Source organism: Mustela putorius, unplaced genomic scaffold (assembly GCF_011764305.1).
Source record: "Mustela putorius furo isolate JIRA1106 unplaced genomic scaffold, ASM1176430v1.1 tig00000698_pilon_pilon_pilon, whole genome shotgun sequence".
NCBI classification, from domain to species: Eukaryota; Metazoa; Chordata; class Mammalia; order Carnivora; family Mustelidae; genus Mustela; species Mustela putorius.
Window position 1 is genome coordinate 3,498,384 of NW_025421449.1, and position 27,432 is coordinate 3,525,815.

Here is a 27,432-nt window from a genome sequence, read left to right on the forward strand (position 1 = left end):
TTTTTAATTTTAACATATAACGTATTATTTGCCCCAGGGGGACAGGTCTGTGAATCACCAGGCTAACACAATTCACAGCATTCATCAGGTTGTTATTTTAATCGTTACTTTAATAATATCCTTCCCAGTCTACAAAGCAGGTAAAAACAAGAGAACCCTTCTGGAAAGGGCTGTATTTTATCGCAAATTTGTTGACCTTACTGGTTTTCTCTAATTCTAACTTGAAACAATTCACAAACTCCATTTCAAGCTAGTAAAGCATAAAATTATTCTCCAAATACACAACAAAATCTGGAAACTTTATAACATCAGTACACAGTAAAGTACACAGTGAAGGCCCAGATACTCAATTTCAAAATAAGGTTGTATAACTACATCTTTTTTCATTTAGGAGATTGATGCTGATATAAAAAGGCCAATTGCTACAGAACCCCAAAAAGAATATAGTCACTATTCAATCCTACCCAGGAATGCCTGAAAGAAAGAAAGAAAGAATACAACCACTAAATACCTCCATTGGGTCACACTATTCCATACTCATGCAAAAGTGATTGCAAATATAACTAAATATCATATATACCGAGTCTCACCAATTTCTCCATCTTGTCCAGGCTTAGGAATGCTAATAGAAGTTTTGGTTTCCACTTCCAGTTTCTTCCTAGTATCACCTCTTTTTCCGACTATATGCCTATAATATAAAGAAAAATTAACGGAAGAATATTAAGTCAAATGTATGAGAATAAAGAATTCCATGTTTAAATCATTTCATGGTTAAAATGAAATGATTAAAATGGATAAATGAAATTATTTAAATTTCATGTTTAAATCATATGTGGCCACTCCCTTAAAGAAAAGTGCTTCAGTAAAGGCTCAATATTTATAGAGGAAATTACAAGTCATATAGCTTTATAGAATGTGCTGCATTGCACTCACTGGCAAAATGATGCCCTACAGTCAATTTAATGAATAAACAGAAATAACCAGGCCATGCCCAACACCTGCTTGGTCTTCAATATTAGATTCAAAATCTGGGTCTGTCATTCATTGAAAAGAAAGCTGGCATCGTCTCAAAAGGCACTTCCAGCAACCAGTGGGTCTACAGTTTGGGGAAAACATTGTCCTTTGGGGAGCAAATTAACTATAGTAGGAGTTCATCCTAAAAGAATTATCCCTGATTAATAAACTAAGGGTAAAAAGCTTAGCAAAGAGAAAGGTCCACCATTTAGGACAGACTATTCAGAATAGCTTTGAAAGCAACAACAGTAAACAGGTAACCCTAAAGCTGCATTCAGCACGTACACATTTTGTTCAGGAGATTTCACCAAAACATTGGGAAATTTCACCCCAAAATGTAGATTTCCAGGTTCTTTAGAAAAATCAGAAGATCTGACAACTCATGGCAATAATTGGCTGGAGTAAGCTCTTGTCCCTAAAAATTGAATATGAGCTCATCGCAATCCCCATCACTCCCTACTGCCTTTCATCTACTCCGCTTCAACCATCTAGTGACTCATTTACATTAATTGCCTGGCCCTCCTAGAATAAATAATTCTGACAATCCAAGGTTATCTTCTGGAACCCACAGTAATAAGATGTGCTACAGTAAATGAGACTACTGGATCCCAGGAGAAAAGTTTGAGTCCATAAAGCACTAAAGACTCAAAGACAGAACTATAAAGAGAATAAAACTCTCCCACTATCAACCGTATTTCGGCTTCTCTGATTTCAATTACAGTGCCCAACTACATGGGTGACTAGGTCTAAAACTGTGCATTTGTTTTACCTGGAATAACCAGTCCAATTCTTTCCATTAAGATCTACTGTAGTAAGCCAGTTTGAAAAAACAAAAACAAAAATAGGATGTTTAGAAGAGGATTGAAACACAATTTTAAAAAATAATAATAATTTTAAAAAAAACCACAACAATTTCCGTCTAATTTTTCTCTGTGTTGGACTTGGACTAGAGATTCTATGGCATCCACTTTGTCAGGCTCTTGTCTTTCCAGGCCTTATCAATAAGGGGTACTTTCACCTAGGCTACTGTTGGTTAGCATGTGGCTAGTAGAGAAGCCCCTTACAAAAAGCAGCAGGCTTGGGACACCCGGCTGCCTCAGTCCACAGAGCCTGTGACTCTTGATCTGGGGGTTGTGAACTCAAGCCCCAAGCTGGTGTGTGGAAATTGCTTAAAAATAAGATCTTTAGGGCGCCTGGGTGGCTCAGTGAGTTAAGCTGCTGCCTTTGGCTCAGGTCATGATCTCAGGGTCCTGGGATCAAGTCCCACATCGGTCTCTCTGCTCAGCAGGGAGCCTGCTTCCTCCTCTCTCTCTCTCTGCCTGCCTCTGCCTACTTGTGATTTCTCTCTGTCGAATAAATAAAATTTAAAAAAAAATAAAGATCTTTATTTTTTTTTAAAGATTTTATTTATTTATTTGATAGACAGAGATCACAAGTAGGCAGAGAGGAAGGCAGAGAGTCGGGGAGGGGGGGAGCAGGCTCCCTGCTGAGCAGAGAGCCTGATGTGGGGCTTGATCCCAGGACCCTGAGATCATGACCTGAGCCTGAGGCAGAGGTTTAAACCCACTGAGCCACCCAGGTACTCCTAAAAATAAGATCTTTATAAACACACACATACACACAAGTAGCTGGCTTAAGGTGTTATTAATAGTCTAGGCATCTTAGAAAGGAAGTGGTTGAGGTTACAGAAGTTTAGACTCAAGTCTTAGGCAAGTCATCTAACCACTCTAAGTTTATTTCTTCACTTACAAAAATGGAGTGAATAACACCAAATGTTGTTGTAAGGATTAAACGTGATCATGTATAAAAGGGCTTCCCGGTGACTGGCACGTAGCTCAGTACAGTCCATACTATCCTCATTAAGCCCATAATGGCATCCTTCCAATTAAGAGTATAGCCACAGTCAAAAATATTTACTACAGTAATAGGAGATACACATGAAAAGGTGACTCTTTTATTAAAGATTTAAGTAGAAATTCCTACCTGATCAAGTAGTTCTCAATCTTAGCTACACTGGAATCACCTTGGGGTGATTCAAAAAATAATGATGCCTGGGCTCCTGGGTGGCTCAGTGTGTTAAGCCTCTGCCTCCGGCTCAGGTCATGATCTCAGGGTCCTGGGATCAAGCCCCGCATCTTGCTCTCTGCTCGGCAAGGAGCCTGCTTCCTTCTGCCTGCCTCTCTGCCTACTTGTGATCTCTCTCTCTCTCTCTGTCAAATAAATAAATAAAATCTTTAAAAAAATAATGATGATGATAATGCCTGAGTCCAGCTCCCAGAGATTCTGATTTAATTGGCCTAGGGTGCACGTAAGTATAGGGAATTTTAAAAGTTACCCAGGTACTTCTAATGTGCACCTGACATCGAGAACTAATGAGTTACATCTAGTCCATGGATAAGAGTTACAACAATTAGGATTTTTTTTTTTATTTTATTTTTATTTTTATTTTTTATAAACATATATTTTTATCCCCAGGGGTACAGGTCGGTGAATCACCAGGAACAATTAGGATTTGATTATAAATTAGTTTGGTCAAGTAATTTATTCCTAGATCCAAATGAACTTACAGAAATGATTAATAAGAAAGAAACTGTCCTAGTAAATTCAGTGTATTAATTATAATTAAGCAGAATCATACTAATCTAACAAGCAAGTCATCCAGAATACAATGACTACTTAGAATATATAGAATTCAGAAGATCGTCAAATTGGAATCAGACATCTAAGGAATTTTTACACACCTCAGTGGTGGCAAATATACGCAGTGAGGAAAACGGTTACACCGATTTCATCAAGAAACTAAACAGTGACTTTCTAAAATCTTGTTTCTTAGAAGAAAATGTCACTGGAACCTTAAAGGAAAATGAGCTATCAGAGTTAGCATCTGGTTTCCCATTTGGCCACATTCCCACAGAAGAATTTCATCCTCAATAGGTGTTGCAGAATATTTTCAAGATTGGTGAAAATAAAATTATTTGCTTCGTGGAGCTTAAAGGTATATGACTCCATATTTGTAGATCTCCTTTAACAGAAGAGCTTGAACAGACCTGAGTCACCTGATACAACACAGAAAAACAATTTACACGCTTCCTAGACCAGTCTGTCTCCAGAGATGTAAACCCAAAAGAAGCCAGTTAGCCACATAAGCTATGTTTATCTGTTTTTTTAAAGATTCTATTTATTGGGGCGCCTGGGTGGCTCAGTAGGTTAAGCCTCTGCCTTCGGCTCAGGTCATGATCTCAGGGTCCTGGAATTGAGCCCCGAGTCAGGCTCTCTGCTCACCAGGGAGCTTGCTTCCCCCTCTCTCTGCCTGCCTCTCTGCCTACTTGTGATCTCTGTCAAATAAATAAATAAACAAAATATGTTTTAAAAGAATAAAATATTTTTTAAAAAAAAGATTTTACGTATTCATTTGAGACAGAGAGATACAGAGATAGAGCATGATCACAGGGAGAAGGAGAGAAAGACTTGGGGCTTGACCCCAGGGCCTGGAGGTCAAGACCTGAGCTGAAGGCAGAGGATAAGCTAAACCATGAGACAGAATGTGGGCAATCACACAAGCAACCCCCGACTAAAGAGATCAAAAAGTTTCCGAGCAAATTCATACCGACAACCTTGGAGAAAGCATACCAGTCTTTGACAGAGGTTAATGGAACAGACACATTACAGCCCTCTAGAAGTCTCCCATCTTGTGGAGAAGACATCCAATAGTAAGCACATAAGTGTAAACCACATGGCTGAAAAATTGTACAAAGGAAAGGTAGAGGGTGTTATGAAAACATATAGTAGTCAGTGTGGTTGGTAGGGATAATGGTGGTGAGCAAGGTTCCCTAAGGAAGAAGAATAAAAACCAGGTAAAGAAGAGAGAATATAAGGCAAAGGGAACAGCATATGACAAAGCTCTATGGCAGGAAGGAACAAAGCACATTTCACAAACTGAAAACTAACCAGGCTTAAGGGCAAAACCAGAAAAAGAGTGATATGAGTTGTGACTGAAAAATGCAGGGCTGGCTAAGTCACATTCAAGATTCCATCACTCCAATGGAACAATTCCATCTTTAATGGAGGAATGCTGACAGATTTAAGCAGAGGAAGTGATCACATTTGCCTTCTAGAAAGATCACTGCACCCTCAATGTGAAGAACTGTTTGGGAGGAGAATAATAATCAATGTGGACAGCCTAGTAAGGTGGCTATTTGAAGTAATCCACAAAGATGAAGTAGGGTTCTGGTCTTTGAGTAAAGAATGAATGAGCGGTAGGTTCAAAAAATATTTAAGAGGCAAAATCAACAGGACCTGGTGGTACATTTGGAATGGTGACATTGATCCATAATCAGTCCTTAAAAATTCGAGGACATAAAACACTAAATTGTTTGATCATTAGTAATTAAGCACTGGAAAAGAGTCAGTTCCTGCTGAGTTTCCTGGAAGTGTGTCCCATGAAGCTGGTGGGGGGTGGGGGCAGAGACACTCACTCACTTGTAGAGCAAGCTGGGGGCCTTCACGGTACACCGGAAACCTTGCTGGGTCTGCACCACCTCATAAGCATCACAGGGCTCCTCTGCACACTCCACGAAGCCTGCAGAGAAACCAGAACATCTCGCTCACAATTGCTGCTCTGTGGACAACAGTCTTCTCCCCACTAGCCAACCACGCTCAAGGTTTAAAAAAATACACACACACGAAGAACAGCCCAACATTTTATATTGCACAACACTGCTCTGACAGTCCTCTCACTTGCTCTCAGAAGAAAAAGAAAAAAGCCAAATGACTATTTTAAATCTTCCAGTCTTAGAACTTTGGAAAAATAGTATATACATACCACTATTTAACTGTTTTCTCCCAAAAAGCTAAGACTAATAAAGATCTTTTTCTATTTTTTTATAGAGATATAATTCACATATAACAAATGTATCCTCTTACAGTGTGCAAGTAAGCAGTTTTTAGTATTAAGACACAAAATTACTTCAGTGAATGAGACAGGAATGGTAGCAGAAGAACTTACTCCATCTCACCAGGCAAAGAGCCAGGAGGGTCAAGTGAAGAAGATCAAGTTCCTAAGGCAAAAGGGAAACCATGGGGAAAACCAGAAGGAAGACAAACCCCCAAAGTTTAGGGCCTGAAGGAAGAACGTATAAACCAAAAGGAAAAGGAAGCAGAGAACCTGAAAGGCCCTATTTACGCATTAAACCCAAGCCCGAGTTAATTGGCTTGAAAATAATCATCATCCATCTCCACTGTCAAGCTCACTTCTTAAAATTATCCCCCTGTAATAATAAAGCTATGTTAGTTGTATATTTGGAACTGCCTGTATGAGTTCAAAGAAGAGACAAATAACAGCATAACAGTATTAACAGTTAACATTTTGAGGCACTGGACAAAATACATATTTCACTTATTTCAGTAATTTACATATACATTTCACAACTTTACAGATGAAAGAACTTAATTTTGTCACAGAATATTCACGGTTAACACTAATAGTTTACTAAAATTACCCCTTATTACATTTAAGCCCCTGCACAAAGATGAAACATGATTTGGAAGTGCAAATGAGAATGCCTCATCAAATTGAAAACCACCCGTCCCCTTAGTCATCAACACAATGGAGCTAGGCAGAGGCCAAACATCTCAAATTTCAGTGCTCACATAGAAACACTTTGAAACAAAACAAAGCACTGCTTCCACAATGGGAGAGAACATTGTACTAATCTGCACAAAGAGCAACCAGGATTACCTTGATAGAAGTCTTCATCTTCTTCTTCATGTTGATAGGTCTGTTCTTGGATGGGATTCTTTCTATAAATCCGTCCGCCAATTCTTACAAGCTGTGGGCGCAGAACTTCCATGATACTTTCACCAAATAATACCCAAACGAAATCCTGAAAAATAAATGATCACCTTACCTTTTTTAATCAGAAATAAAAACTCTATCTCTGTTTTATGGATCGTTATGTATTTGGGACATCAGTTCACAGCACATCCTAAAAGCAGCACTGTTTCCACTGGATTTCCCCTATCTGCAAGTTGTTTCAAATCAATTGCTTTATTTTTCACAACAGCATTCCATTCCTGGCTCACTCTAGAGAGTAATTTTTGTTTTCAAAGGTTTTCTTTTTAAGTAATCTCTACAACCAACACCAGACTCAAACTCACAATCTCCAGATCAAGAGTTGCTGCCTCCACCAACTGAGCCAGCTGGGCACCCCTGGACAGTAATTTGTAAACTGTTTCAGCACTCTTAAGAAAAGGTGATTAAAATTTAGACAGTCAGCCCTCTCTATACAGTCTGTCCATGACTGGAGAGAATAGATGTCTCTTTATTATTTTAACCTCAAAGAAGTAAGATACAACCTTCTGTGTTTATCTAACCATTTGCTAAAGGGCTCACTCCTTTTATCCAGCAATAATTTAGAGCATTAGGAATGCTTAGCACACTCATCCTGGGGCTGGAGGGTAAGCCCTAAGTACCTTCAGAGGTGCTAGAAATATATACCTCAAAATGAGATCCAGTTGAAATGTGACTTAACCAACGTGGTTCTTCAAAACACATTGCTGAGCAGAGGACTCCATTTCTATAGGCCACTACTCAAAAATGTGCAACATTCACTGAGAAGCTTCTAATCACCACTTAATGAATCAAGAATTAAGGAAACAGGAGTTCCTTATGGACTAGCTATGGTTAAGTTCAACCAATGCTCGTACTACACAGGTTACATAGTCTCGGAAGTCCAAAATTAAGAGCCCCCCCCCAAAAAAAACCTGACCAATCCTTACTAAATACACTAAGGCCCAATCCAACCCTGAGCAAGTCTGAGTCCCTTTAATTGGCAATTTGCTTACAGAACCAAGAGGAGATCCTGCGTTGTGAGAAATAACAACATAGAACGTAAACAGACTTGAACGATGTCGGGCATAATTAGCAACAGTGTAATGACACTACACCGTCGTGGCCTATTCCCCCAGGACCTCACAAAATTAAAAAGGGAAAAGGGAGACTTCAATGTTTAGGTCGGGCCCTCAGACCATGAGCTCTGGAATAAGAGCAAACTTCACCTGCCTTTCCCACCCGGCACTGGGGTACGAGACTGTATGAAGGAAGAGGGAATAACCAGTTTAACCCTGCTTCGTGGGAGTCTGGGGAGAGACAGGGAGGAAAGCGGAAGGCCTGCAATGTCTAGGGGGAAAGGTGAAGCCCTGAATCATAAAGGCAAGCAAAAAACCGAGGCCACCAAGTCGAGCTACTAAAGAGGAATTCCGGGGCTGCAGGCAAACTGCGGCAAGACCAGGTGGGTGCAGGACCCGGAAGTCCTCTCTCAGAGCGCGTCCTCCGACCTTCTCCGCCCTGGCCACGCCCACCAGCGCGCGGGCGCCCTCACGCAGCCGCCGGCACGGGTTCCCTCCGCCCGGGCGCGCGCACGCCGCCGTCCTCGTCGTTGTAAAGGCGGCCGCTCTGACTGGCCCTGGGGGCGGGGCTGTAGGGGAAAGTGCCAAATCCGCTGAGGTAAGTGGCCGAGGACTCAGGGACCCCCGGGAGCTTAGTGGAAGGGAGTAGATCCCTGGGATCCTACCTGCAGGGACTAGTAAAATGGAGAAGATAGGAGGAGAAACTGGAGCCTGCTGCAGAGGGAGTATGAGGAAATTTTCCTCAGGCCGCGCCGGACCGGGTGCGCATGCGGGCGGAGGGTTGGCGCCTGCGCAGTGAGGCAGTGCCGGTGGCGTCGCCCCCTGGAGACCAACGCGGGGGACGGGGGAGGAAGCGTGCTTTGGAGTTAGTTTGGAAACCGCTGGCATTTTGCCCCTCCCCTTTCCAGCCCCTTTCTGACCCCCTCACCTGGTTTTAGCTGTCGCTTTCGTTTGGGTGGTGGTCCAGCCGCTCAAGTGCAATGATTTGTTGATGATGGAATTTAACGATTGCTTGTAATAATTTGCCGTTGCGCCAGAGTACTTCCTTCTGCGTCTTTTTCATATGGAGATGACTTCTAATTCTTCTTTTTTTTTTTTTTTTAAAGATTTTGTTTATTTGACAGAAAGAGATCACAAGTAGCTAGAGAGGCAGGCAGAGAGAGAGGAGGAAGCAGGCTCCCCGCTGAGCAACGAGCCTGATGCGGGGCTTGTTCCCAAGATCCTGGGATCATGGCCTGAGCGGAACTCAGAGGGTTAACCCGCTGAGCCACCCAGGCGCCCACATAAGGCGACTTCTAAAGTGAAGATTCTTTTTAAGAAAATAGGCATAGGGCGCCTGGGTGGCTTAGTGGGTTAAGCCTCCGCCTTCATCCTGGGTCATGATCTCGGGGTCCTTGGATGGGGCCCGCTCGGCGGGGAGCCTGCTTCTCTTCCCCACACCCCACCCCCCGCCTGCCTCTCTGCGTACTTGAGATCTCTCTCTCAGTCAAATAAGTAGATAAAATCTTAAAAAAGAAAAGAAAAGAAAATAGGCATATATCCTATAAAAAGCAATGTTTATGAATACGAGGTCATCCTTGTCGTAGGCGAAGTAAATGTTTGATCAACCTGTCACTGTGGAAACAGCCATGCTCTGGACCCCCAAAGTAGCATTGCTCTTCTATGGGGATCTCAGCTGCCCGTAGACTTCTTTACCTTAGAGGCCCCAACCCCAGACTATTCCATCATGACTATGTACTCATAAAGCAGAATTTTACTGAGCCCGGCAACCTGGTGTGTGAGAGACTTGTGTTAATACTTTAGATCTGCAGAATGTGGAAGGAAAAAAAGCCAATAGTGGACCAGCCCTCAGGACACCCCACTTCTCTGTCCCATACATGTAACCTTTGCTGAGCTACTAGTTCTTTCGTTTGGGTATTCGCTCATGAAACATTCTCATTCAGGCTCTGTGCTAGGCCACCAGGGTAGAAAGACAACCTGTTCCCCCTTTCCTAGATCAAAGAATCCTTCCTAAACGCAGGAACCTTAAAATAAAAGTGTGAAGTGCATTAATGGGAGGCATTTCCCCTCTTCCTGAACAGATCTTTCCCCTCTAGGAGCATGCCGATTCTGTCAAATGGAGAGAACTGAAATTTTTCCCATCAGTGTGTTGGGACATACTGTGGATGAAAAACTGGAATCTGCAGAGGGTGAAAAAAAAGATTGAGGAGTAAATAACCATTACTAATTTTGGATAGCTGATATCATTGTTTACTAGGCCTGTAACTATTTTCAATGCTTTAGTTATATTAACCTTTGTGACACCATTAAGAGGGAAATACTATTATCCCTATTTTGGAGATGAGGCAACTGAGGAGCGGGAAGGTTAAGTGATTTGTCCAGAGTCATACAGCAAGCTAAATAGCCAAACCACAACATGAACCCAGACCAAGAAGCTTCAGAATCTGAACTCTAACCTCTATGCTGTTTTACCTCTCTCCCATGGCACATGATACATGCCCACAAAGCCATAGCTTGAAGAATATCACAGCATGTATGCTAATGTTTCTATAGCTCGGTTCTGTGTGGTCATCTATAAAATGAGAGAATTTGATTTGATGACCTTTAAGGAATTTTGTGGTTCCTGTGAAATGTTTTTAATTCATTTAGCAAACATTTATTTAAATCAGCAACTACTTAGAATAGGCCAAGCATTACGTTTGGTTCTCATGATCAGAATGCCTGCCTTCATAAAGCAGTTGCAAAGCAGGGTTTATTGTTAATTTCACTTTATCTCCTTTTCCCATCTACTGATAGCATGCAAAATTCAACTTAAATCTTTAACGCTAGAAATTACTGAAGTGTATTATTCTACCTCAGCAGTAAACTGCTTATTTATGTAACTGTAGCTTTGTGCTAATTACCCACTCCAGTTTTCAGCCCTGGCTGTTTTGTGTATTGAATGATAGTAGTTCTGAGTTTGAAAGAAAATGGGATGAAAGGGAATTCCTTTGATTTATACCCAGTTTAGAAGTCACACTGTGTCCAGCCTTTGAAGCTGTCCTCACTCTGGCAGTCCCTAGGGAGCTCTGCTGAGCAACTGATTTCAAAATATAATGTATCCCTTGCATTTGCAACTGAATAGAGCATTTATCAAGGTGTAGGAAAAAGATTAGAGTTTTAAGTCTTAGGTGAGATATATAAACAATTCATAGTAGGTTCTGCTCTGAACTGATGGGAAATAAGACTGAGTACCTCAGTGCCTGGCTAAATCACCTGTATACGTTGAATCCCAGCAAGAATCCACTTAGAAATTTAGTTTGTTTGTTTGTTTGTTTGTTTGTTTTTAATTTTAGAAACTTAAACTTAGAAATTTAGACCAGGTCCATTACTGCTTGAGTTCTGTTTTAAAAAGCATTTAAGAGGGACGCCTGGGTGGCTCAGTGGGTTAAGCCACTGTCTTCGGCTCAGGTCATGATCCCAGGGTCCTGGGATCGAGCCCCAAATCAGGCTCTCTGCTCAGCAGGGAGCCTGCTTCCTCCTCTCTCTCTGCCTGCCTCTCTGCCTGCTTGTCATCTCTCTCTGTCAAATAAATAAATAAAAATCTTAAAAAAAAAAAAAAAGCATTTAAGAACCTGTCAAAGTATATTTTAAGCTAGTGTTGCCCAAAGGATTGGATATAAATCCAACTTGAAGAGTTGTCTCTATGCATATTAGTTGAAAGTTAAAGAACTCAGAGAAAAAAGAAAAGGTAATCTAATAGCAAGATCGACAATGTCCTTAATCAGTTTGTATTTTAATAGGCTGACATTCTACTTAAAACAGTTGCTTTACTGTTCCCATATCTCACTTCAGTTTTGATCATATTACTTATGGACATATAATGAAATCGGAAATCAAACTCTGCTTCCCTGACAGCCTTAAATCCTCATCACAAAACTGAGGAAACAGAACAGCCGGCATTTCAGAAATGTGCAGTATAGGATTTTTCTTGCTAGGAAACTGGATTATGTATATATAGGATTTATATCTGCATAGCATTCCTTCATTTTTTCTATTTTTTCATAAGTTCCAACTTTTGTAACAAATGTCTTTATTTTGCAACTAGCAAAAGAAGAAAAAATCAGCTAAAATTCTTGGTGGCCAATAAAGAGGGAAATTCATTTTTTAAATCCTTTTAAAGTCATTTTTTCTTTTTCTTTTTTCTTTTTTAAGATTTTATTTATTTATTTAATTGACACAGAGAGAGAGAGACAGCAAGAGAGGGAACACAAGGAGGGGGAATGGGAGAGGGAGAAGCAGGCTTCCCGCCCAAGCAAGGAGCCTGAGGCAAGGCTCTAACCCAGGACCCAGGGATTATAACCTGAGCGAAAGGCGGACACCTGATGACTGAGCCACCCAGGCACCCCTCTTTCTTTTTTTAATTGAGCTAAAATTTACATAACATAAAATTAACTAGTAGCCATCTCAAAGCATACTATTCAGTATAGTCATTTCTTTAGTCTAAATACTAGAGTTATATTATCCAGTACAGTAACCACTAGCCATATGTGGGTATTTCAGTTTCAGTTAATATTAAATAAAATTTAAGGGGTGCATGGGTGGCTCAGCTGAAGCCTCTGCCTTCAGCTCAGGTCATGATCCCGGGGTCCTGGGATCGAGCCCTGCATGGGGTTCTCTGCTCAGCAGGGAGCCTGCTTCCTCCCCTCTCTCTCTGCCTGCCTCTCTGCCTACTTGTGATCTCTGTCTGTCAAATAAATAAATAAAATCTTTAAAAATATATATATATATTAAATAAAATACAGTTCTTCAAGGGCGCCTGGCTGGTTCAGTTGGTAGAGCATGCGACTATTGATCTCGGAGTAGTGAGTTCAAGTCCCATATCGGTGTAGAGATTACTTAAAAAAAAATTTTTTTTTATTAAAACACAGTGCTTCAGTCACACCAATAGCCACATGAGGTTAATGGTTACCATATTGTACAGCACAGAAATAGAATGTTAGAACATTTCCATCATGGCAGAAAGTTCTAGACCATTCTTTTTAGAAAACAAACGTCTTAGAATCTTATGTAAGTGTGTAATATAATATTTTTGTTATGAACTTGTGTAAGGAATCATGTATTCAGTACAGATCTTCTCATTTGTGTTTGGGCTTTTTCATTTTTTGATATGACATAGGGTTAAACTCAGCTGCTGTATTCTTAATAAACCTTGAATTCGAAGATCATTTCATGAGCCGTTTTCTTCCAGTTTGGGAATGCCACCAAGTGATCAATTTGGGTATTACATTTGGATGGAAAAAACATTTTTCATGAAAGGACAAATATGTATTTCCTAACCAATTCCCTTTCCTTGGGAACAGAACACAGTGTTATTCTGGAATTTTATTTGGAAAATTTTATAAGTGAATTTTTTGGTATGGCTTTGTCAGGATATAGCCAAGACAAACTGTCCTATGAGGCATGTTGTTTTATCATAATTTATTTCCTCAGTCCACTGTTACCTTGGCATTGCCGTATCACCCCTTCATAACCCATAAATCACCCACAGTTGATCCCAAGTGATACAAGCAGTTTGCTAATGATAGGAAGTAGTGTTTTAAGTAGAAAAACAGAATGAACATATTTCACTTAAAATCCTGAGAAACATTTTTGTCTGAGGCATCAGTAAAAGATTGTGGGAACAGAGAGGGTAGAAAAGGGGGGACCTAATTATTTACTAAACTGTATGCTGATTTTTATGGCAGCTAGAATGAAATGTTGTCACTCTCACTTCCATAAACTTGCCAATTGCTGTTTTTCTTTCTCTGTAGTGAAGTGAGAATTCTGCTAGAGAGGAAATGGCTGCCTCTTCATCATCCTCCTCAGCTGGTGGGGTCAGTGGAAGTTCTGTCACTGGATCTGGTTTCAGTGTCTCAGACCTTGCCCCACCACGGAAAGCCCTTTTCACCTACCCCAAAGGAGCTGGAGAGATGTTAGAAGGTGATCTCATGCTGCTTTTTGCTGAATAATTGGATTCTGACCTGCAGTGAATATTAATTGTAAAGAAGCTATTAAGTGGATTAGAGACGAGTTTGCCCTGATTTCAGCTCCACATTTCATCTCTTGTCCCCATTTCAAAATATTATTTGAAACACAAATCTTTCTCCAGACTCATAATTTTGGAGCTGAAAAGGCTTTGGAAATCAAGGAAGTCATCTAGACTTACTGAGACCCAGGAAAGTTAAAGTGCTTTGACTACATTGAAGACAAAGTCAGCACTGGAACCAGGAATTCTCTTGACCTCCTGTTCCAGTTTGCTTTATCCTGGCACCAGTCTGCCTCCCTATGATGAGTAGGTTTGATGTATTTTTTTCTAATGTAATTAATCTACTGATAGATCAACCACATCAAATAGGTTCTAAGTGGAAATAAAAACTATTTACACCACTCTTGTATGAGAAGATGGCTCCCCTGGCTCACTACAGGACAGTGCTGTGTGGTTTTCCTAGCACTGGAGCTGGATTTGCATCAGATCGTCCACCATCTTACTCAGCATCCATTTGCAAACTGGCTGGCCAAGATCCGAGTACAATCTTTGCTTGTCTCATAGGAGGAAAGCGATGCATTGTTGCTTGCATTGATACCCGAAATTCATTGGATACATGTCACTCTAGGAGCTAGACCAGTAAACTCTTAATAGGGAGCATAAAAATCACCTAAAGAGCTTATTTAAAAATGCACATTTCTGGCCCATCTGAGAGATGCCGAATTGGTCTAGGGTGCAGCACAGAGTATTTTGACTAACATTCAGGGAATGCTCATGATGAATTGGTCCATAAGGATTAAACTGTCATGCTTTGAAAAAAGTCAGCAAAGAACCTATTAAGGATTCAAAGTCTACCTGATTCTAGCACTTTTGTGCTTAGGTGTATATTGATCTTTTTTACTTTAACTTGCAAATTTTGTTAAGTACATTTAAAAATTAATCCAGAAATCTCTGAGAAAGGTACAAACTATAGTTAGGAGTCAGCTTTTTAGGGTGAACTTTATTCATTTTTATCAGGTGGAAAGAGTTTTGGGTTAAGCCAGGACAAACAGAAGAATCATTCGTGACAGAGAAACATGGGAAGACTGGGACCACAGGCCTCTCTAGAATTGGTTCAAATCACAATTGAAGAGACAATCAGGTAGTGTAGTCAGTGATAAAAATGAGATGTACATACTTCTGTCTTTGCCTTTTCATTTTCTTCAGTTGTGTTAACTGAATACTTGAGTTTGTATCATTGACTCTGGACATAGTGAACAATTGGGGCCTTTACCATATGTGGCACTAAAAATACAACTTCAGTTTATGCAGCAGAGACCTGGTGTTAAGGAACTTGCCCACAAAAATCAAAAGTTGGAGGCACTTAAATTGCTTCATGAGTCTGATAGCAGCAGAAGAGGAATCAGTATTTAACAATGGACTCTAAGATTGAAGTCATTTAAATTTTAGCTACAGGAGAAATTTAATACAGGAGGTACTCCTTAGTCTCAAAGCTATAAGCATTCTATATCCATATACACCAGATTACTTAGAAACATTAAAGAAGAAAGGCTACTGAGGTTAGTCTGAATGTTGATGTTATAACAAGTTCTGTCCCTTTTTATTCCATCTCAGTGTGTTTCATGGCGGAATGTGTTGGCTTTCTGTTGTAGGATGAATTTATATAAGGTTTAAATTAAAAATGCACAGTTTTCATTCCCTTTCTTAGGTTTAAAGTTTTAGCTATATTTTAAAGCTACTTAAGGACAGACTATGAAAAATTAGAGATGGTAATCCCTGAACTATCCTGGTCAATCAAGAATGTTAAATTGGGGGGCGCCTGGGTGGCTCAGTGGGTTAAGCTGCTGCCTTCGGCTCAGGTCATGATCTCGGGGTCCTGGGATCGAGTCCCGCATCGGGCTCTATGCTCAGCAGGGAGCCTGCTTCCCTCTCTCTCTCTCTGCCTGCTCTCCGACTACTTGTGATCTCTCTCTGTCAAAGAAATAAATAAAATCTTTAAAAAAAAAAAAAAAAAAAAAAGAATGTTAAATTGGGGGCGCCTGGGTGGCTCAGTGGGTTAAGCCGCTGACTTCGCTGCCTTCGGCTCAGGTCATGATCTCAGGGTCCTGGGATTGAGTCCCGTGTCAGGCTCTCTGCTCAGCGGGGACCTTCCCTCTCTCTCTCTCTCTCTCTGCCTGCCTCTCCATCTACTTGTGATTTCTCTCTGTCAAATAAATAAATAAATAATCTTTAAAAAAAATTAAAAAGAATGTTAAATTGAAAAGGAGTACTCCTAAATGAAATTTAATAAGGATGTTAGATTTGGAAGCATCTTCTATCATGTTTATAGGTGATGCTGTTATACAGTTAATCTAATGCACATGTACCTGACCATTTTTCTTAGAGTACTTTAACCAGCTATGAAAACAAAGTAAGAAAAGTTGCCTTTTCAGAGTAAGGAAGAAAAGCAATCAGGATCCAAGGTTGGATACTGTTTTTATTTTTATTTTTTATTTTTATTTATTTATTTATTTAAAAGATTTTATTTATTTGACAGAGATCACAAGCAGGCAGAGAGGCAGGCAGAGAGAGAGGAACAAGCAGGCTCCCTGCTGAGCAGAGAGCCCGATGCGGGGCTCCATCCCAGCCCCCGAGACCATGACCTGAACCGAAGGCAGAGGCTTTAACCCACTGAGCCACCCAGGTGCCCCCAAGGTTGGATACTGTTTTTAATCTTACAGATTCAACTTGATCTTGCATCCTTCTAGGTCTAGGGATAAGAAACCCAGATAATGTACTTAACTTTATTATTTATGACTTAACTTTATCATGCATCCAGTCTCTAACAGACACCCTCACTTAAGCAATATGTACACAGCCCCCAGGTTACCAGTGCTTCTACTTGGGATTTTTTTTACCTTACCATAATGCACAAGCCATATGCATTTAGTAGAGAGCATACTGAGTTTTGAATTTTGATTTTTTCCTGAGCTAGCGACATTTGGTACAGTACTCCCTTGGGATGCTGGGCAGGGACAGGGAGCCACAGTTCTCAGCCACATGATCACCAGGGTAAACAACCGATAGATACACTTACAAACCATTCGGTACTCATACAACTATTCCTGGTTTTCGCTTTCAGTACAGTATTCAATAATTTACATGAGATATTTGATACTTTATTATTTTTTTAAAGATTTTATTTATTTATTTGACAGAGAGAGATCACAAATAGGCAGAGAGGCAGGCAGAGAGAGAGAGAGGAGGAAGCAGGCGCTCTGCCAAGCAGAGCACGATGCGGGGCTCGATCTCAGGACCCTGGGATTATGACCTGAGCCAAAGGCAGAGGCTTTAACCCACTGAGCCACCCAGGTGCCCAAGATATTCAACACTTTATTATAAAATAGGCTTTGTGTTAGATGATTTTTTCCCAACTGTAGGCTAATGTAAGTGTTCCAAGCATGTTGAAGGTAGGCTAGGCTAAGCTATGATGTTTGGTAGGTTAGGTATATTAAATGCATTTTCAACTTGGTATTTTTAGCTTAGGGTGGGTTTATCAGGATATAACTCCATCATAAACCAAAGATCTGTACAGCAGTTTTTAGCCCATGGCGAAGATTGTCCTCTCCCAGTTTAGTGAGCAAATTAGAGACTGCCTTCCAGCCCAGAAGTAGCTGAACTTTAGTGGTATCGTAGGCTACTAAAACATAAATTATCTGGTATTGTCTAATTTCCTGCTGTGAGGTAATTTTTTTTTGAGGTAGTATTCTGTTAAATGAACTTGATAGCATCCTATTTATTGGAGTTGGCATGATGTTAGGTTTGGGCAACTTACTGAACTTTTCACTACTTAATAATCTTTGCTTGTCTCGTAAGAGGAAAGCGATGCATTGTTGCTTGGTGTCTTACAAAGGGTTTGATTACAATTTCTAAATAGAAGATAGATTGCCCCCACTGACTCCTCTCTAGAGAAATTCAAGGCTTTAGATTGGTGCAGATACCACATCTAATAGGATGTAACTTTGTGGTTAGTACAGAGCTGCAAATCAGTGGAAGTGTGTTCCATAGGCATACAGTGGTAAAGTGATATGCAGGTACCTTTTTGAAAGATTAGCTTACATCTTTTTGCTTTGAAGTTCATTGCCAAGGGAAATATGCAAATGTTATAACTTAAGCATTTTATCCTAATATAGCACCTGTGATTAAATGTAAGTGGGAGGTAGCACTTCTAGAAGCTTCCAAATACATACTGGCCTGATCCTTATAGCCCATAATCCCCACTGCCTTGCATGAGATCCCAAAGTTCAGGATCAAACTACCTGAGAAGTGGGCTCTAATTCTTTATGCTTTGCTCTTTCTAAAATAAAACTTGAATTAAATAATTTGACTCTTGAAGCAAGGGTATGAATAGGGTAATGAACAGTGGCATATTTACATAGTAAACTGGACAGTCAGTATAAAACTGAATTAATTGAAAATCAAAGTTTTTTGCTCAGTTTAGATGATCTGCTTACAAATGGCTTCCATTCAGCCAGAAGAATGGGGGAGGGAAGAGGGGATAGGATCATATACCATATAGTACAATATATAGAAAAGAGGTTGGATTTAAAGAACGTAACACTCTTTCTAAGGTGTATAGCAATTTGTGAAATAGTATTTTGAAATAATACATAATGTAGTGTGCATACATTAATACATAATATATATGAAAATAAGTACATTTTCATTTCTTTTTTAAATTAATTTTGAATATAATGTTGGACAGAAACAGAATGCCTGGGTGGCTTAGTCGATTAAATGTCTGCCTTTGGCTTGGGTCCAGGGTCCTGGGATCGAGTCCCATGTTGGGCTCCTTGCTCAGCAGGGAGCCTGATTCTCCCTCTGCCTGCCACTCCCCCTGCTTGTGTTCGTGCTCTCTCTCTCTCTCTCTCTAAAATAAAAAAATAAGTTGTTTAAAAAAATATATTGGAGGGGCGCCTCAGTGGCTCAGTGGGTTAAGCCGCTGCCTTCGGCTCAGGTCATGATCTCAGGGTCCTGGGATAGAGCCCTGCATCGGGCCTCTTCACTCAGCGGGGGAGCCTGCTTCCTCCTCTCTCTACCTGCCTCTCTGCCTACTTGTGATCTCTCTCTGTCAAATAAATAAGTAAAATTTTAAAAATATATATTGGACAGAAGCTCTCCTGGTTGTATATTCAAGCCATTTGGATACAACATCTATGCTTTTATTGTTTACCAAGTTAATCTTCTTTTTTTTTTTTTTTTTTAAAGATTTTGTTTATTTTTTTGTTAGAGAGACAGGGGCATGAACTCAAAACCTTCAGATCAAGACCCGAGCTGAGATCAAGAGTCAGACACTTAACCAACTAGGCTGCTCAGGCACACTACCATTTTTTTTTTTTAAGATTTTATTTATTTGAGAGAGAGCAAGCAAGAGCACACAAGCAGTGGAGAGGGACAGAAGGAGAGGGAGAAGCAGGCTCCCTGCCAGATCAGGGAGATCAGGGAACCCACTTTGGGGCTTCACATGGGTCTTGATCCCAGGACTCTAAGACCATGACCCAAGCCGAAGACAGACACCCAACCTACTGAGCCACCCAGGTGCCCCGCCCTTTTTTTTTTTTTTTAAAGTACTGTCTAGGCCCAACATTGATTTGAACTCAAGACCCCAAGATCAAGAGTCACATGCTCTGCCAACTAATCCAGCCAGGCACCCCTCATCATCCTAAAAATAACTTATGTTATTTTACCAGCAAAAATGGGTTTATTCAGCAGTAGCAAGGAATTGTAGCTGAGGCCAGGCAAGCAATGGCAAAACCATAGTCATGTCCAGAGAACAAAGGATTGGGAGAGGACTATATATTGGGGGTTGGGAGATACTATATATTATAAACAAAAAGGCCATTGGCACAAACTAGGCATTTGTGAAGTGTAGTGGCTTTTCATTGGCTGAGTAGTGACAGTTTCTCATTGGCTGGGTTGTTGCCGGCAAGGAGAAAACCCTTTCTTCATGCTGCTGGGGTAGCAAAATAACAAGACTTCTTCCTGCTGGGAATGCAAAATTTGCCTCTGCACCTTAGAAGTCTGAGATTGACCAGGAGTGTTAGGACATAAGAGCTCCCCCTTCTGGCTTCCTGACTCTATTTCAAATGAGGTTTCCTTTACTTCTACAACCAGGACTTCTGAAATAAGGTCAACCTTGTGTGAAACACAGCAGGAAGCCAGAAAGTGTTACTTCTATCTCCTTGTCACTTAATAGCTGGCTGACACGCCAGCCCATGATTGATGGGTGAGTGCTTGACACCTAGTAGTGCTGGCATGAACTACCACCTAAAAAAAGACAGCTGTGTCCTCTTCCTCCATTTGTTTTAGGATTTTTGCAATAAGACACCTTCCCCAAATGGTTTCTACTACGTTTCTAAAAGTCACATTTTCCTATATGAGCTCTGTATCTTATGGGGTATATTTTGCCATATCAGCCCTTGTCTGACAAGAACATGAACTAGCTGATGTTTCACAATCATCTTCCCAGTGCTGTTGTGACTGAATTAGCTACCTTCTTGTTGCCAGTTCTTGGAACCAGTACAATGCTACGTTCTGAAATTGCACCATACTCTTATCACCATGCAAATTGCAGTGTTTTGGTTCAGTTGGAAAATCAAGGTTACAATTTGCGTTTACAGAATAAAATTTCCCAGCAGTGCTTTGTGATGGTCATAGTGATGTAATTTGATATATTAAAAATCAACAACAGCTCTTTCCCCCTCAGCTTTACTTTTTAGAATGAAAGTGATTCAGAGTTTTGACGTGCCTTTGTATTTTGATAGCACAAGAGCCACGTGGCCAAATGTGTCTGATGTCAGTGTTTGCCTGACATGCAGAATAAGAGAACATTAAGAAACTGTCAGGTTAGGAGGGGGAGAACTGTTGACCAGGACATCACACTGAGGTTTCTTATTTTTGTTTTTTTAAACATTATTTTTAAACTCTGAAACAAGTAGAGGGACTGTTATAATATTCTAGGTATAGAAGAAGTAGCTTTTATAGCAGAGCACTGTTCGTTCTCAATGAAACAGAAGCCCTCTTTGTAAACACTGAAAACTGGACCCTGAATGTGAAAGCAGGGAAAAGAATAGGCACGCTCACCTGGTTTATCAGTAGCCATAAAATCCTTCAAGCACATTAAAACTTTTCCTCTTCTGTTTGTAGATGGCTCAGAGAGATTCCTCTGTGAATCCGTTTTCAGTTATCAAGTGGCATCTACACTTAAACAGGTGAAACATGGTAAGCACATGAGTGTTTGTATATTAACCATGAGAATAAGTTGGGGTGGTGTGGGGAGAGGATGATTCAGAAAGATCAGTGTGCTTTGTGACAAAAACTCCTGGAACTCAACAAGGCTATTTAAGTGAACTTTCTAAATTACCTGTAGACAAAAACATTCTATGATCTTAAGCCAGACAAAAGGTCCACCTTGAGGCTCAAGGCTGAAGTCAGAAGGTTTAGTTTTCTAAAGGAGGCAGTGCTTCCTGCTCCTCTTGTGTTGCTTTTACCTCCCCTTTCTGAAACCTTTTGTTGTTGACCCCTACTGGTTACCATCATCTTCATTCCTCAGGTATATAGGTAATACTTTATGGTCTGTCTGCCTCTGAGATCCTGGTAGCCACTATGTTCTCCCACCAGACCATTTCTCCGTTGAAGGCATAATGTGGGAGGGAAAGCTGTAATTGCCTGGATCTCTAGGACTTTAGTACACAAATCATTATGTCATGGAGGATACTATTTTTTTTTTTTTAATCTTCTGACTAGCATAGAATAAGACTCTAACACTTGTATATTAAGGGGGAAAAAATCCTCCTAGAAGTTACTTTTTTTTTTTTTTTAAAGATTTTATTTATTTATTTGACAGAGAGAGGGAGATCAAGTAGGCAGGGAGAGGGGGAAGCAGGCTCCCTGCTGAGCAGAGAGCCTGATGCGGGGCTCAATCCTAGGACCCTGGGATCATGACCTGAGCTGAAGGCAGAGGTTTAACCCACTGAGCCACCCAAGCACACCTAGAAGTTACTTTTTTTAGATGTTTATCTTTTTTTTTTTTTTTTTAGATTTTATTTATTAATTTTAGAGAGCACAAGCCAGGGGATGGGCATAGGGAGAGGGAAAGAATCTCAAGCAGACTCTGTGCTGAGCACAGAGCCCAACATGGGGCTCAATCTCATGACCCTGAGATCATGACCTCAGCCAAAACCAAGAGTTGGACACTCAACCAACTGAGTGCCCAACCAGGCGCCCCCTTTTAGAAATTATTTTTAAACCAATGATCACTTTGGTGGTTGGTGACTGTCTCATGGGAAATATGTTGTATTATATATTACCTCCTTGACTCTTTACAGATCAGCAAGTTGCTCGGATGGAAAAATTAGCTGGTTTGGTAGAAGAGCTGGAGGCAGATGAGTGGCGGTTTAAACCCATTGAGCAGCTGCTGGGGTTCACACCCTCTTCGGGTTGACCTTGCCGGGATGATCAGCTCTGGTGCACAGCAAGTGCAGGGCCAGCGAGGGACTTTGCTTGCAGCATATGCAGCCATCCAGAGATTCACAGCTCCATTGCTGAATTGTTAATTCACATCCATACTTGGTTTCTCTGTTTCTGTCCACAAGCAACAAATACTTAAATGTATGATCTTGCAGGGAAATTTTTTGTTTATTTGTTTAAAAAAGTATTGAGAATCAGATTAAGACAATCGGCATCAGAGAACCGGAGGTTTAAGTTTAAGAAATATATATAAAATTTTACAGGCCAAGTAGGACACATACCGGAATTGGCGCACTGAATGACAGGAGAGACGTCTCTCCTGTCATACGTCTCTCCTGTCATTTCATGCAGTGCCTGGAATCCTCACCAGTCAAATCTAAGATCAAGATCGGGAGTAAAAAACACAGTGTTTCTGACCTAAAACAGTTCTTCATGCAGATGAATGTGATTTCAACTCAGGACCTGTCCAAATGAGGAATTTTAAAATGTTCGGGTTTTTTTCTATTTTTAGACATCTAATTCTATAGATTCTAACTTTTTCTAACCTCTTCTAGACATGCCAAATACTGGCGAAAAGAATTACTTTTTGAATGTTGAAGCACTTGTAAAAATAAATCCGTGAGCAAAATCCTTTTAAACACAGAAATCCTGAGTTCATCATGTGGGTGGGCTCAAGCAATTCTGTAGCAAATAAATCCTTTGAAAGAGCTCCAAATTGGTTTCTTTATCCTTTGAAAGTCTCAGGGATTTGGGATAGGGGGAAGAGGCCAAATTACTTTTTATAAGAAGGGAATCTAAAAACATTTCTCCTGAGCAAATGATAGATTTCCTTTATCTCAGGAATAGTTGTCTTTACAGAACTATATCAATTTAGTAGGTTTTCACACCATGATACAGAAAAACCTGGAAAGTTAAGGGATGGCCTTTGTTCTCCCTCCCAGGATACTTGGGAAAATCATTTATTTAAGATTCTATGCTAATTTTGCCTTGATAACATTGGCCTTTCTCCTCGGTGATAACCTGTACCTGACCTGCTTACAGTTGCTTAATTATGAATACATACAGTCCCAATGGCAATTGGCCCTAATCTCGGGAGTTCAAAATGTTGAACACATGCTACCTGATAAGGAGGTGATGACCATTGAGTCAGTAATCTGACTCACAGAATCTGAGCACAGGGATGTTGAAGACCTATTCATGGTCACATAGCCCAGGCAGAAAGAAATCTTGGAACTTGGAATAGATTTCACTTGACTGATAATTCAGCCCACCTCTCTTATCTCTAAAGCACTGTCAGAGCACAGATGACCAGCCTGCAAACTCACCCATTTCCACAATAATAATACTCAACCCAATCAGATTCCATATTTGGAAGCCATTGAGTTTCCTAATGTACTTTTTAGCACCCACCATCTCGACAATTACCAAAGGGAAATAAGACAGACCCGGACTGCAGTAAGCCTGGAGGTGACATTTCCAGTGACAGTTGAGAAGCGAGCTCACTTGCGCTCATTTGTTTCATTTGCATAACTGAAGCCCAGCCGCTTCCTTACTTCATCTTAGCCTTTGGTATTGGGACTTAGAGAATTTTTTTCTCTTTAGTTGGCCATTTCTTTTTTATGACTTTAGGATGAAGAGATCCTACAGTTGAACAGAAATGCTTTCTGAAGCCCCTTTAACAGTGATCCTTCAGTGGCTCCTTGAGTGCTGCCAGAACACAACCCTCACCATCTTTTGAAGATTGCACCCACCCCGCCCCCCACCCGGCACCTTTTCTGCTGCTCCTCCTTCTTAGCATCCACACAACTCTTGCTAGCATGCTTTGAGCTTGAAGCCTCCTTGCTGTGTATCTGTCCTCTCCCCCGCACTCACTGTGTGCCCCTCACAGGCATTCATTATAATGTTTTCAACATCACTGCAAGATACGTAATGCCCCCAATACAGAAGAGGAACTTAAAGCTCAGAGTGAGCATTACTTGCCAAGTCTGCACAGCTAAATAAATGGCCAAGCCTGGATTTGAACTCAAAGTCTGTTAGCTTCCAAAGCCGAGATTATTTTAGATGCACCAAGCTGCATCCCACTGACCCTGACCGAGTGCTTTGAACAAAGAAAAATCCTAAGACCTTTTTTTTTTTAATCATAAAACGAATTACCTACCAGGAGGAAATAAGCTTTGTCACTAGTCTCCCTTCTTCCCAATGCTTAGTCGTAAGGGATCTCAAGCAAAATGAAGAAACAGCCTCTTCCTTTAGGAGCTGGGACAATTAGCTATATGTTCGTGTCTACATAACTTTCTACGCTTTAGTATGGCACAAAGGTAGTTGGATGCTCAAGAGACACCTCCGTGAGCAAGGAGGGCAGATGGCAGCTAATGACCAGGACGGCACAGCCAGCCATCCTAAGAAAGCTGACGGTAAGGGTGTCTCCTCAATTAAATGTTTTGCTGATCCCAAAGCATTTTTCCATATGTTGATTCTCACATCATCCTTGTGAGATAAATGAGGCAAGTATTATTTTACCATTGAGGAAAGAGGCACTGAGAAGGTGAGGTACCAAGATTATTAACTAAGATTATAGTTAATAAACAAGGGAGCTAGTCTTTTGAATCTCTGTCTCTGTGGGTTCTAGTTCATAAGATACGAGCAAATCTGAAGACAGAATTTGCTGTTAATAAAGTGATTCAAGTCAGTCTGATACATAATTCCATACAAGTGTTCTATCTCATGAGATAGAAATCGGAAACTTAAATAAACCTGGTTTTACTCTTACATCGTTGAACAAAAATTTTACCTTTTAACTTCGCATTTAATTACCCAGGATCAGCATTAAAGTCCTGACTTTATACTGATCTGCTTAAATGTCTTATCTACTAGTGCCATCCCATACCTGATATGAACGACCGTGGTGTAGAATTCTAAATTGAGTTCCTCGATGAAGGACTTCTCCACTCCGTCCAACTATTTGCAGACTATGGCTTCCCTTCCCCCACACGGTTGGAAGTCCTTGAGTCCCTTGCTTCCAGCCACAACACCAGGTACTAAGGTGGTAGAAACTTTGGACCTTAAGGCCAAGTCGGAAATAGAAGAAAGGAGATAGGACCAGGAAAGGTCTGTCATCCAGAAGGAAGAGGAGGAAACTGCCAAGGATGTGGTACCCTTTCAGACAAACCTAAGAGATATCACACTGATGGAGGGGGCCATGCTGCCTCTCCCTGTCCTTTTGCCAAAGCACCTAACTCTGCCTAAAATATCTGGCCAGGTCTCCTTGTAATTGCCAGAAGTTCCAACCACAACAATCCTTGCCACAGCAGAGAGTTTTAAATAATATACTTGGGAAAGTCAAATCTTGGGTTGTAGGCAGAGTACCAATAATACCAGAGCTTTTCCTGTTTCCCAGAGCTGACTGGGATGGAGATGGCACCACGGGTGAAGAATGGGGGAAAGAGACTGGAACATGATAGTTTACCGCTAGCCTTTCTTGTTTGTTTGCATCTGGTGGGAGAGGGAGTCTCGGAATTGTAGAGCTGAAAGAGACCTTGAAGACCATCTAGTTCACCCCCCGGGTTTACAGCTAGGATGCTGAGATCTTGTCTGGCTCATTCACTGCTGTATATTCAGTACCTAGAATACTACTTGGCATGTAGTAGGTGCGTTATAGATATTGAATGAATGAATGAATGATGAGTTTGCTGTGTGTTTGCCCCGATGTAGAAGCTATGGTAGCTGTTGAGAGTGCAACATCCATCATGGAGTAATGCCTAAGGTTATTGAGATAAGGTAGTGGGCAGAGCCCAGATCACAGCCCGCAGGTCTCAGTAATGCTACACAGACAGGTGGAAGCTATGGGAAAATGGAAACTGTATACCAAAGCATCCATGTCTCCCATGATCCCATCCTTGTGAGGAGCCAAGGTAAAGGAGGCTAGTACCTCCCTGTCCTCATGGGCTCCTATCCTGCACATGGGCCCAGTGGTAGTAGCATCATGAGCTAACCTCCACCTCTCCAGATACTTAGTAGAGGGCTTATTTTTCAGAATCAGCTTGTTTCATTTTTATAATATAAGCTCTTTAGGACAAATAATAAAACAACACAATTTATTACCAGGAGTAGCAGAGGGGCTGTTCCTTTCCAAATGTCTTATTATTCAACACACATTTATTGAGCACTTACTATAGGTCTAGCATCTGCTAGATGCTGAGGATATGCTGTCAAACAAGACACAGTTACTAACCTTGAAGTTATAAATACATTAAGAGAGATAAAAGACCCGATTTTAAGTGTAATACTTGTCTGATGGGGGAAAGCATGAAATGTTGTAAAATCAGAGAGAGCTAATCCAGCTGAGCAAGGGGTCAGAGATTTCCCAGGAAGATGTTTTTAGACTGAGACCTGAAGAACAAGTCAGTGGGGTGGGAAGGAAGTACGTCTGGGTGGAGGGAATAAAATATGCAAAGGCCCAAGGAGCAGAAAAGGCATCATGCTTTTAAGAAGCTGTAGGGTCTGTTATGGTTGGTTCGTAGCGTATCAGACTGGAAGGATTTTGCTAAGGAGTTTGAACTTCAAGCAGAGAACACTGGGGAATCCTTAAAGGGTTTGAATGACAAGATCTGGTTTCACTTCGGAAGTTTAGTTGGAGTTGGAGGGAATGGTGGCGAATCAGTGGCTGTAAGATCAGATCCTTTAGGAAGCTGTTGTAGAAATCCAGATGAGATGACTGCAGCCTGTTGGGGATGGGAGATGGAAGGATAGATTTGGTTTGAGAGTTACTCAAGAAGTATCCTATACAGGGCTTGGTGACTGGTCAAACTTGGAAAGCTCAGGGAGGACACAGGTTTCTTTAATCAGTGGCTGAGGGACCAGGGATACTATTTACTGAGATAAGGGTATAGAAAGAAGAACAGATTCAAGATGTCCAATAGGCAGTTGACGATGGATTGACAGTGTGGGAGAGCGCGCTGGGCTGAAGTTAGATTTGAGACTCACCAGCCTAGAGATAT

The 27,432-nt window shown here is 40.9% G+C and overlaps 2 protein-coding genes across 7 annotated transcripts in view; one reads left to right on the top strand and one right to left on the bottom strand.

Annotated features, from left to right (window-relative positions):
- Positions 1–9,022, bottom strand: part of ASCC1 (activating signal cointegrator 1 complex subunit 1) — a 99,226-nt gene extending 90,204 nt beyond the window's left edge. Inside the window, exons 1-4 of one of the 6 annotated variants that reach the window (XM_013044227.2) lie at positions 7,511–8,370; positions 6,752–6,896; positions 5,494–5,593; positions 591–688 (exon numbers count right to left, since the gene is read on the bottom strand). In XM_013044227.2, coding sequence (XP_012899681.1) covers positions 591–688; positions 5,494–5,593; positions 6,752–6,896; positions 7,511–7,567 — 400 coding nt within the window. In that variant the 5' untranslated portion in view covers positions 7,568–8,370. Of the gene's footprint in view, positions 1–590; positions 689–5,493; positions 5,594–6,751; positions 6,897–7,510; positions 8,377–8,585; positions 8,727–8,848 lie in introns of those variants that run through there. The other 5 variants (XM_004769486.3, XM_045083467.1, XM_013044229.2 and 2 more) reach the window with 5 other exon arrangements.
- Positions 8,374–23,150, top strand: ANAPC16 (anaphase promoting complex subunit 16). The gene is made up of 4 exons (XM_004769487.3): positions 8,374–8,518; positions 13,713–13,881; positions 21,113–21,187; positions 22,294–23,150. Exons 2-4 carry the CDS (start codon positions 13,740–13,742, stop codon positions 22,407–22,409), a joined length of 333 nt encoding a protein of 110 aa, XP_004769544.1. The 5' UTR covers positions 8,374–8,518; positions 13,713–13,739; the 3' UTR covers positions 22,410–23,150.
- Positions 23,151–27,432: the final 4,282 nt, after the last annotated feature.